This window comes from Argopecten irradians, chromosome 1 (genome assembly GCF_041381155.1).
Source record: "Argopecten irradians isolate NY chromosome 1, Ai_NY, whole genome shotgun sequence".
NCBI classification, from domain to species: Eukaryota; Metazoa; Mollusca; class Bivalvia; order Pectinida; family Pectinidae; genus Argopecten; species Argopecten irradians.
In genome coordinates, this window is record NC_091134.1 from 57,743,738 (window position 1) to 57,756,589 (window position 12,852).

Below are 12,852 nucleotides of genomic sequence, written 5' to 3' on the forward strand. Positions count from 1 at the left end.
GAAACGGAATCAGATACTTGTAACTATATTTTGTGTATTTACAGAACATTTTACAGTCGATAAACAGTTGGTTTACGCTATGTATAACATTTTCTTTGTGCTTTCATTTTTGGCACTATATTGTGACGTCGACAATGTACGACTGTTATTGTTGTAAACAGTCTGGAGGGCCTCCACTTTACCTCCACTTTTTCAATATTTAGTCTATAAGGAAATGTGGACACCCGAGGGGTATATAAGGCGGAGCGATTACTGTGATTTTTAACGTCTCCTCCCGGCATCGGATACGTATTCTTGCGCCATTTTGGTTCTCATCATGACACATTAGTAGATAGGCCTACAGGAGTTATCTCCCTTATATAGATTATAGGAAAGTTGGCATAACTTATAATACAAATCGTCTATTGTTCAATATAGGGATTATTACAAGATATTTAGAAATGAATCTTGTAATAGAGGAATTGATAACTTGATCAATATTTCCATAAATAATTTGTACTGAGGTACAAGAGTCTTGTGTACTCTTGTATCTCTATAGTGAAATTAATTATTACTTGATCAATTTCTATAAATTATTCTTAAATTCTATAAATTGTACTTAGGATAATACAAGAGTCTAGTGTACTCTTGTATTTCTATTAAAGATATAGTTAATCTTGTAATAGTGAAATTGATTATTACTTGATCAATTTCTATAAATTATTCTCAAATTCTATAATTTGTACTTAGGATAATACAAGAGTCTAGTGTACTCTTGTATTTCTATTACAAAATATAGTTAATCTTGTAATAGTGAAATTGATTACTTGATCAATTTCTATAAATACTTTTGTTCATTACAAACACAGTGGTTTAAAAGCCTTGAGTATTTCTATTACAAGATATTTGGAATTGTGAATCTTGTAATAGGGAAATTGATGCATTGCTCAATTTCCATAAATAATTGTAGATAATTACATGTGTTAATACAAGAGACTAGGGTTCTCTTGTATATCTATTACAAGATATTTGGGTTGAAATCTTGCAATAGAGAAATTGATGCATATTGATCGATTTCTATAAACTACGAACTAAATATACAGAGTTACTATTATCTTTATTCTATTGTCGCGATTTTTGCTATTGCATCTTAGTTATCACTTTGTTGTTTCTTTATAAAAAGACAAGTCATATATCATAACAGGGAGTTTAACTATCAACTTAAATAATTGTACATTTGTACTCGCTACCATTTATAACTTCTATATTCTGGCATAATCTCTAATTGTACAGTAATTAGAGTGATAGAGAGTGTGATTACACATTGTGACTCTGTATCTGCAGAACCAGAATTATATGTATGAACTTGTATTGAGGCGTTGAGTTATTCTTTCCAATAATTGGCTAATCAGATGATCTGTGATCACAACCCAGTATTTTAGACTTGAGTGAGAAACCCTCAAGTAGAGACGAGGAAGCAGTTCGTTTCATTGGTGGCAGCGGTGGGATACCAAATATTAGCCAGTTAAAGAAGTTTACTTGACCAATCACTATGGCCAGTTCTGACATTCATTCGAACGAAGATGAGCTCAGGGGACAAGGCCTTGAGGGAGATGAACTAACGGCCACATCCGATGCCGGGAAGACACAGTTCCCACCACAGGGACCTGGCACGACTTTTTTAAACTAACAGTATACATATATATATATGTATACTATTGGTTAAAAATTTTCGTGCCAGGTCCCTGTGGTTCCCACGGACGCAATACTATGGTGGCTGATTACGGCCATCTCGTGTTGTTGTGTTGTCGCCTTGTCGTGTTGTCGCCTTGTCGAGTTGTCGCGGTCTCAAACTGCGACAACCCGAGATTTACAGTTAAAATGTCGACTTGTCGCGTTTTTGAACCGCGACAAGTGTCGCGTTTTTGAACCGCGACAAGTCGACAACACGACAAGACGACAAGTCGACAACACGACAAGTCGACATTTCAAACACGCTAATTAGCGTGTACAGAATCTCGTGTTGTCGCGGTAAAATGTCGACTTGTCGTGTTGTCGAGTTGTCGACTTGTCGTGTTGTCGCCTTGTCGTGTTGTCGACTTGTCGTATTGTCGAGTTGTCGACTTGTCGCCTTCCTGTTACACATGCGCAAATCATATGAAATAGCCACTGTCTTTGAATATAGAAAACTGAAGCCAGTGCTTTGTGAATATTTGGTGTGTTTGTAAGATATTCGATGTACAAAATTGTTTTAAATGATATTTTTCCCCATTGTTTACTCTTTTGAAATGTATTATACTTAACGGAAATTATAATATTAAATTAATTGAATATTAACAAAACAAAGGATACTGTCAGAACACAGAACAAAAATGTTTGTACAATGAACTGTAACAGAGACGACAAATGTATATCAACTTAATATTGTAAAATCTCCTTTAAAAATATTGTGTTATTAATCGGTTAAAATTTATTCTACCACAATAGTCAGTGTTATTCAACTCTCAGGGTATCAAATAAACGATGCAGCTGTTGATTAACAATTTGTTTATACCACACGTGGTATAAACTCTGTACGCATTCTGATTGGCTGACACGGTGAATTTTGACCGAACTACGTCTTTATGAGTGTCGTGTCATCATTTGTCAACGTCATCAATAATCGAGTGACGTCATGCTATGCTGTGATCGCCGCTTGACGCCAAAACTGCTGTTTTTTTATCGGCTAAAAGTATACTGGTTCCCGCCTCCGTTACCTCCCTTGCGTACGCTTCACTGAGACCTAGTGAGCGGAGCGCAGCCTAGCGGAGAGTAGAGAACTAAGGGAAGGGAACCAGTCTAGGCTAAAAGCGGATATAATTGTGGTAGAAACAGGTCACACGACTCGTGGTTGTTGGATATGGAATTTATTCCACACTCGTAAGTTATTTTTTAAAAGTTATAAAAGACACTCGCTTTGTAACTTTTAAAAAATAACTCACTCGTGTGGAATAAATTCCATATCCAACAGCCACTCGTTGTGTAACCTCTATTTACTCAATTTGAAGAATTGAAGCACGGATGATAAGATGAAATATTATCTATTATTACTAATTACTGTAATAGATTATGTGTGTAGTACATCGAACCATAACCTTAATTTAAGATCTAATGAAGAATTTGATGCAAAGCGATTATAAAAAATATCATTAAAACTTTCATTTAGAGCATACTGGGGTATTATCGACCATTTAAGTATGAATTCACAATAATGAAACGATGTATTTCAGCACCACAAACAAACATTGCTGATCCGATAAATTCATTTAAGATGCATCGTTTTACATCAGTTCCATGCATACAAATGTTATGACTTTGAGAAAATCTTCAAGGTCACACAGATTTATCAACTGTATATTATCGACCACATCCGGGTATTATCGACCAACTATAAAGATGCTCCAATAACCTTTATTATTTTTGAAAATATCTATTTTACAAAACAACTCAATTCAAAAATAATAAATTTATTTAGATCTTCTGTTCATAAAATAAATTCTTGAATAATCAACACAAACTGAGGAGCGAAAGAACTGATATTTTCGGCATTTCAAGTAGGCCTAGTAAAGAACCTGTCGCATTTGTCTGACCTTAAGGTCTTATTTGCAGAAGTCGCATGTAAACCTGTACGCCTCGATATCAGCCTCCCGATGGAGATTGATCAAGGTTATATCGGAGCTGCACAGAATATGCCACCACAAACTACATGTAACACATGCAACCCATTCAGACACTCTTCCACCGGTCGATTGACAGCCAGGGCAGAAATGTGTATCGGCGTCGGACTCGAAGTCTTCAAGAAACTCCTCCTCACTATCCGTGTCGAACAGCTTCTTGCACGATCGCTTTAATGCTCTTTTGCTTTGTTCCTTTTCTTCTCTAATTCGTTTTCGTTCCTCTGCACGTTCTTGCTTAGCTTTTCTTTCTTCTTCCTTTTTTTGCTTGTTTTCAATTCTCTTTTCAGCCCTTTCTTTCTTTTTGCGTTCCTCCTCAATTTTCTCTTCCTCTTTCTGCTTGAACATTTCAAGTGCCTCATGTCCGGATAAAGCCTTTGGCAGTTTTTTCCGCTTTGACTTGTTTTTTCCTGTTTTAATTTCTGGAATCACAAGCGTTTGGAACGCTGCAGATACGGCATGCTCATTGCGTGTCATATTCCCAACGACGGCTGAAACATGCACATCTGCAATAACACGTTGAACAATAACGTTCTCTTTGTCACAGTCCTTGTCGTTTGTGGTTTCTGCAATATCACGTTGAACAATAACGTTCTCTTTGTCACAGTCCTTGTCGTTTGTGGTTGAGTGTTTTGCCTGACAAGACAAGGCAACAGCGTTAGGCCTATCATCACTCAAATTGATGTCATTGGCACCTGTATCCCCGTCATCAGTTTCTTCTGCTTCTCTTTCTTTGGTTTCTAATTTTTCTTTGGAGATAAGTTTGCAAGGACCCAATTTGCTTTGGTCTATGCCTTCTGGTGTTAAAGGAAATAATCCTGAACGCTTAAACGCATGGGCGGCGTTAGAAAGTGTGGCACATGTCTCCCAAGATTGCTTAAAGACTTTTGGGAAGTCATACTTTGTGAAAGCCTTTCCAAGATTATCCATTTGCCATTGCTTGACATTTCCTCTCCATGCTGATTTCATTGGTGAGAAAAAGCCGACGTCACACGCCTGCATTACATGGGTAGCGTTTGGCAAAAGGCAGTACAGAATAATATGATTTTCAGCACAAAATCTGGCTGCTTCCGCCGTCATATGAGTACTGTGGCCGTCCACAAACAGAATCACAGGCTTTTCAATGGTCTTTTCCTCAACGAAACTGTTGAACACGGCCAGAAAGCTCAGGAAAAGTTCCCTGTCCATCCATCCATTTTCAGAGTGAGCATATATTGCTTCGGGAAACTCTTTTATCCCCGTATCTCTAAATCGTTGTCCCGGGTATACAATTAACGGAGCGACGTAATCCCCGAGAGCATTGAAACAAGCCATAACAGTAATTTGTTGTTTGCTGTTAGACACGACTTGGTAAACATGTTTTGCGCCTGTTTGAGATAAAACCTTGCCCGACTTCATGCATAAAGGAAAACCGGACTCGTCGGCGTTGAATAACCGTCTTGGGTTCTTAATAAGAAGTTCCCAGTTTTGAATTTCTTTTTCCAAAAAGGCAAAAAGGCCATCATACCACGCCTGTACCATTGGCATTGAAATTGCAGCGCGCTCGTGTCCAAGTGCCTGTGGAATTCTTTCCGACAGCTCGGAGTGGCGTTTCATGAATGCCGTGTACCAGTCATACCCAGGCAAGTTGTCTTTGAATGGTGTTTTCCTTCCATCCAGATCCATAATTCGTTTAACCTCAAAGCACAGTTCTTTCCTGGTTATAGGATACCCTATTTCCGCCATGAGGTTGGCGTAATTTACCAGAGTGCTCTCTTCTGCCATCGTTAACACAGGCTTCGGGCCAGGTTTTATTGGTTCCAAAGGGACCCTGTTTGCCAGCTTGTCTAGAAGGGTTGTTTTAGGAACAGAGTATGTCCTAGATGCCATTGATTTCCCCATCCCGTTTCTTACAGCTTCAATTGCTAAGGCCATATTTTCAGGCGAGTATTGAACCCGTTTCTTCTTCACAGAGAGTTGAGATGCCATTTCTAAGAGAAAGAGAAAATAAAGTTGAAAAGTAAAATTTAAACTAAAACGTTGAATATTTTTATCAGTAAAACACATGCACAAAATCTCTTTGTCTTAATTCGCTCAACACCAGTCAAACTATCCGAACAAATTCACAGATTTAAACATATTTCGTATACTGGTACATGTACATGTACATGCAGACATGTCAGAGGTCACCTGTCCGATCACGTGGGTTTCCCCGGGTACTCTTGTTTCCTCGCACAGTAAGACCACTCGCGCTCTTCCATCCGATCCAAATAGAGTGATTTATTTAAGCTGTGTAGCTTGTTTCGCAATTGTTGTAAAATAAATAGTTTATATTCTACATGCAGACAAAGTTCTTGATAAATTATATGTAACCCGAAGGCAAAACAACAGTTTGTTATTATTAAAATTATTTTTGGAACGTTCAGTATCAAATTATTATACTAACTGTACTAAAGGAAAATTGTAATTAAACGAATATATTCTTTATCTTAAATTTCTATAGCTGTAATTGTTTTCACATATATCAATAAATCAAAGGCCACCTTGTGATGAGCCCCGTTACAAAAAAAAAGCCTGTTTTTTTTTTAATGTTTTATGTCCTTTACATTAAGGACGTGCCAGTTTGTCGGAAGCCGGAGTATCCAGGGAAAACCACCGCACAACAAGTCTTTGAAAACGATATTAAGACAAGAAAATATAAATTGATGGGCTAGCATGAGGTTACAACACGGAAAAACGCCCCCTAATGTAATCTATGTTAACAGTGTTCAACTTGATGTCGCTAGTTATCCGTCTGGTGCAGTGATCGTCAACTACCGTGTCCTTATAAATATAATTTATTAGGTCGATGCTGGGAATCATAATTATGACCCGAATTATTAAAAAAATAACATTGTTTAATTAAATGAAAAGGATGGTAATAAGTGTATTATTAAACTGAAGCTAAAATATATACATTGTAGTTTACGTCTCTGCAAAATTATCAATCTCAATTCCCATTTTAAAACTAAAAATTTGTTTCGGATTTGTAGTGGACCTCTCCTTGAGAAAAAAAAGGAAGAAAATTAAAAACAAAATTTAACCGGCGTGATTTGAACCCTCCGTGAGACCTACTAAAACTATTCCCTGCTAACCATTACACCAATGTTCACCGGATACTAACTGTAGTAAATACATTGTAATATATATGTTGCGCAGTACAATCTGTGTCACTAGCCAACGGTCGATAATACACGGAGATTGTGATTTCGTCAGGGTATTATCGACCCTTCTATTTTTTGGTATCTGAGCTACCTGCCCATGTTTTCTTTGAATATTTCAACAAATACCTGTCAGTTATCACTGATTGAACACAAAATTGAAGCTGTAAACGATAATACAGTTTGAAACAAGCATATTTGATTTTATCTTACCTCTTAAATTCTCCTATAACGGTTCGTTATTTTGAATATTGCGCTGCAAGTCACTTCGATCAATCGGACCTCATCGTAGTTTCAAGACTCCCAGGAATGTAAGGGAAAAAGCATGATATTCCGAAAGGAATGGTCTACGTGATGAAAACGATTGAATGACAAGATAACGCTCATTAAGACTTAAATCAAGTTTTAATCAGAAAAATAGTCGATAATACACGGAGGTCGATAATACCCCAGTATGCTCTAGTCCAAAGCGTTAAAGAACAGATAAGGTGTTGTGCCCCATCTTTCTGGTAATTAGTTCATCTATTTTGATCATCAGCATGCATCACAACGTACATGATGTAAATATTCTTTTTATAAAATTTGTTTTTTGTAATACGGTAAGATTTAACTATGGAAAGTTTGATTGTGTAACTTGACTACAGTAATTCATACAATAGTATACAAATGGTGGATCATAGATACTTCCAGGGGGCATTTAATACAAGGGAACTCTTGCAAAAGAAAAGTACACAATTGGTATTTCTGGGTCTAGAAATTCCTAATACACAAAACATGTGTTCATTTTACGAAATGAATATCATAATTATATAATAATCTTTCTCAAAGCGATCAATTTGTGGTTAAGAGAGGCTTGGCTAATTATTACACATTCAAGTGTAATTGACCTGTGTTAATATTGTCCGAGTGCAAAGTCAATAAAAGCAACTCAAGTTCTTCAGGGTGGTGTCCTATGGTCAATGCTTTTTCTTGTAAGTAACATGCACATTAGAGAATGGTTTGATACTTGCCAAAGAAAATAATACAAAGTATCTAGTATAAAAAATAAGAACCTCAGTTTCGGTTCATATGGTGTCATACCGCCCTGGTATATTTTAAAATAATGACATCGGGCTACGGTCTGGGTTATTATTTATTCTACCAGGGCGGGATAACAACATATATACATCCTTTTACATGTATATCTGCAGTGCTTTTATCTATATATTCGGTAATTCCTTTGTTATATTCGATACATTTACCATTATGCTCCGTCGTTTTATCGAGATATTCGATGCCTTTTCCTTTATATTATTTAGCTTAAATTAAACTTTATATTCGGTACAAATTTCTTTAATTCTGTACACACTTCTTTATATGATGTGCAACCTTCTTTATATAATGTGCAAACATTTATATGATGAAGATCAAATCCGGCTTATAATATATGCATAATTTTTCGGCTGCTTTCGTCTTAGTTACAGCACTTTGTATAGTTGTGTAGGATTTTGAAAAGAAAATTATTGCTCTTACCAACGGTAGTAACCGGGTTTTTTTAAAGACTAACTAGAAATATTATTTTAAACGATAAAACTACATGTAGGTGGACTAATTTTTGATTGTCTCGGGATCTATCCATCCTTCTCAATACATATCATGTAGATTACGATTTTACCGATTTTGGTATTTAAACTCATAAAACGTCTAAAATGGTCTATGCATGACACTGTGGTGGGTCCAAATTATTGGATCGCCATCTACATGTAGACAATTAATCCCGTGTCTACATTGGATCACCAATATAAGAAAAAAAAATGATTTTGTTTTAATTTTAGATGTGCTACTATTTTGCTATTCATATTATAAAAATGAAAACTATTAAGAAACAAACGCTAATTGAATTCTTCGTTTCGGAAAGGTAGTTGGTATTTAAAGCTTTATGAATGTGCCGTGATTTTCATACTCACGAATCAAGAGATTTTGGATATTTTATTCACCATCAATCTTTTGAAAATTACATTTACAAGTATGAATATGAACTGAAAATTATTTTGACAGTACATATGCGGTCAGGCTATGAAGCCTACAATTTCATTTAAATGGACAATTCAGGTTAAAAGCACAATAAAATTTGTACATTTATCGGAAAACCCCCCAGTTCTAATGGAAAATAGATCAGTCGGTTTTACTGTGATATGCCAGAAAAGCCCATGGTGGCGAAATGCGTGTTGAGTGTTCAAACTCGCTCGCTGTCCGCCATTACACATTGTGGTCGAACATTTTGTATGTCGAACCCCATCCCTTGCTCCTAGAGTAATGCTACTTTTGTCTAGAACTGCTCAAATCACTCTGACAATAGTGTGTTTACCTTATTAGGTGAATTGGTTCTTCTAAAAAATCATTTTATCACCTCCTCAGTGGTTATGCAGTGCATTTGTTTAATGCAGTGCATTTGTTTAACGTGCGTGACGTTGGCTCGGGTATAGATACAGCGTACATATTTTACCTGCTGAATCGTATTGCTCAACAATTTATAATTACAACGGTATAGATTAAAATATTAAACAATGACGTGGAATTTGTCAATATTTTATGTTATATGTTTCATAAGAAATGTAGAACAATACATTTATGCCATATTTTGCTTCTTGGTTATGTAAAAGAATTAGCCCGAGTGAATTGTCCCTTTAACATTTTTATAAAGTAATAAGAAATTATAAAGTGATTACTGCAGGTATGCATTTATCTTAACATACATAATGCATACAAGGCATCGTATATAGTTTTCTGACCATTTGAATGATTATCACACCTTAAAACAACCTGATGGTTTTTAATAGTTTCTCGAAGAAAAATTTTCATGCCCAGTTACGGCACATATAACTTAACCAATCAATACATAAAATCGGGTAATTAATAAAACAAAATGTTCCCAGTTGCCATACATCATCTATGATATAGGTACATGTATATATTATCCGAATAGCGTTTATTGAACTTTGATTCCTAGGCGTGGCAACATTATAAGATTTTTCAAATATCTACATATATATGTAGATCTGCTACCCTGTTGAGATCAGCCGCTTGATTTTTTACACTTTACCTTATCCTAAACATGTTCCCTAACAGGTTTAGTTGAATTCGGACCAGTTGAGAAGATGATGGAATTGTTATGTTTAATGGTGATAGACGACAAATAAAAGTGATGTGGATAGGTCACTTGCCTGAGTGACCACCTTGTTCTTCAGGCTTAATAGTCCGAAGGCCCGTTAATCTGAACGTCCGTTAGTCCGAACGACCGTTAGCCCAAAGGCTCTTTAGTCCGAAAGTCTGATAGTCCGATAACCGATATAAATGTACAGACTTTAATTACAAGACTCAGTAGTAAACTTGCTAAGATATGTGTAACTCTAGATTAATTGACACCATCTTCAGTGACCCACGGATAATTGCACTACACTACGCTACATTTATCACAAATGTAGCGTACGTAGGGTCACCGACAAAAAGCTAAATGTGACTAATTTTAAGAATTGTGAAAAAAGCATAATCTTGCAATACATGTACGTAAACGTATCCGATATGAAAGAGTGTATATGTACACTGCAATTCTGGTTATTAGTTTCCCAGAAATTACCATTATGCGAACCATTTCCATCAATGAAAAAGGGGAGAATAAACAAGTTAAAGGAAGAAGAAGGAAACACAAAAATAAGTCGTGAAATACATATTTCATACATGTATGCAGGTTAAAATTGGTGATATATATCATCCATTCATGCAGCCATGTTATCCCTAATGCAATCAAATTACGGGGGACAGAAGCTTGACATTAGGCATATGTTTGTAAGATAATTCGTAAATTGTGCATTTATGTGACATCTTATAAAATGTAAGATATTTTCTTTCTTTTTATGATTTTTTTTATTTATAATTTTGATGTATTTTTTATCATGCAATGCTCATTGAAGAAATCACAACTTGCCGTCCATAAAAGTTTGCAGTTAAATAACTTTAAAGAATTGCCGAAAAATGTATTTATCACAATTTATTGAAAACATGTAAAACTTTCAATTTACATGAAGTAAAACAACTATATAAATTGCAATATTTTCTATTTTTCGGATTAACGGGCCTTCAAACTATTAGGCCTTAGCGGTTGAAGTGACCTTAAAATTAACAGATGACGATTACTGCGTACTAATCAGACGGCACGACCAGACCATTATTACACGATTATCATATAATAAACAAATTATTGAAATTCATAGTTCAAAGAAAAATACTTTGACAGCTCTCGATGAAGAAATTGCTATCAAATATCTTCATCTAGCTACAAACACGTGCACATAATTATTTTCATTAGCAATCCAATATGGCGAGTGTTATCCATTGTTTGCGCATGTGTAACAGGAAGGCGACAAGTCGACAACTCGACAACACGACAAGTCGACAACACGACAAGGCGACAACACGACAAGTCGACAACTCGACAACACGACAAGTCGACATTTTACCGCGACAACACGAGATTCTGTACGCGCTAATTAGCGTGTTTGAAATGTCGACTTGTCGTGTTGTCGACTTGTCGTCTTGTCGTGTTGTCGACTTGTCGCGGTTCGAAAACGCGACAAGTCGACATTTTAACTGTTAAATCTCGGGTTGTCGCAGTTTGAGACCGCGACAACTCGACAAGGCGACAACACGACAAGGCGACAACACAACAACACGAGATGGCCGTAATCAGCCACCATACTATACAGATGCAGTTCACCTACTGGTGACGTACAATTGAGGTTACATTCTGTGGATTCTATGTTGGAAAACATGCAGAGATCAACAGGATCCCACATGCAGGAGACTGCATTGGCGAGGGAAATTGGAAATCTTCGTGGACGCATACATGCATTAGAAGAAATGCTAGATGCTACGACAGCTTCTGTGAGCGTTCGGTCATCAAGCACCGGTGAAGGTGAGAAATTTGGTGATCGACGCTCTGAAATCCGTGAGGGAATGCAGAGGGGTAATCGACTTTCTTCATATCGAGAAGCCGATCCTTCTGTCCGGTTATTCACCCCGGATCAAGATATAGGACTAATTCCTAGTGAGATCCATTGTGTTGGCAGGTGTCCACACGGGCGGATTGCTGATGGTTGCGGGGCTGGGTGTCGCGCGCATGACAGTACTGTTATTCGGGATTCACCGGTTGATCCGGATCCCATTTTGCCCAGCAGAAATGTTGTACGTAACCAATCTCACAGTGAGCTTGACGTAATGACCAGTAAAAAGTATAGGAAACCGGCCTCTTATGATGGTAAAGACAATTGGGAAGACTATTTGGTTCAATTTGAACTTCTCTCTGAAATGAATAGTTGGGACGACAAAAGCAAAGCCTTGGAATTGGCAATTACTTTAAGAGGTGCTGCTCAAGGTGTCTTAAGTGACTTGGAAGTTACACAACGCAAGGATTACAGCAGTTTAGTCGCAGCCTTGACAGCAAGATTTCAGCCTGAAAATATGTCAGCCATGTACAAGACACAATTAAAAGGAAAATTAAGGAAGAATGATCAACCGCTTCCTGAGCTGGCACATGAGATTAGAAGACTAGTAAGACTAGGATACCCATCTGCAAACCAAGAGACTAGACAACAGATAAGCATTGACTACTTTATAGATGCCCTGAATGACACCGAGATGGAATGGTCTGTACATTCAAGCAATGTGCAGACCATCGAAGATGCTGTGCGGATTGCACTATCCCTTGAAACATTCAGGGTTGGGAGACGAAAACGAGCAACATGCAGCATCCGTCACATTCAGGAAGAAGACGAATATTCCATCGATAGAATCGCAGAGAAAATAGCAGAGAGAATAGATGAATTGCAGATCCATGGGACCCCAGCTACTCTAAGGTCACTTCAGGAAGGAACGAAGTCGACAAGATTATGTTTCTTTTGTGGCATACCAAGACACAAGAGGAACAAATGCCGGAAACGTCTGCA

General features: G+C 37.0%; 1 protein-coding gene across 1 annotated transcript; it reads right to left on the minus strand.

Annotated features, from left to right (window-relative positions):
* Nucleotides 1-3,617: 3,617 nt before the first annotated feature.
* Nucleotides 3,618-5,660, minus strand: LOC138335373 (uncharacterized). Its single transcript, XM_069284467.1, has one exon. The coding sequence runs from the start codon at nucleotides 5,658-5,660 to the stop codon at nucleotides 3,618-3,620; it is 2,043 nt and encodes a 680-aa protein (XP_069140568.1).
* Nucleotides 5,661-12,852: the final 7,192 nt, after the last annotated feature.

What these genes read in the sequence shown, in the direction of transcription:
- LOC138335373 (XM_069284467.1), bottom strand. Translation starts at nt 5,660, where the DNA reads ATGGCATCTCAACTCTCTGTGAAGAAGAAACGGGTTCAATACTCGCCT.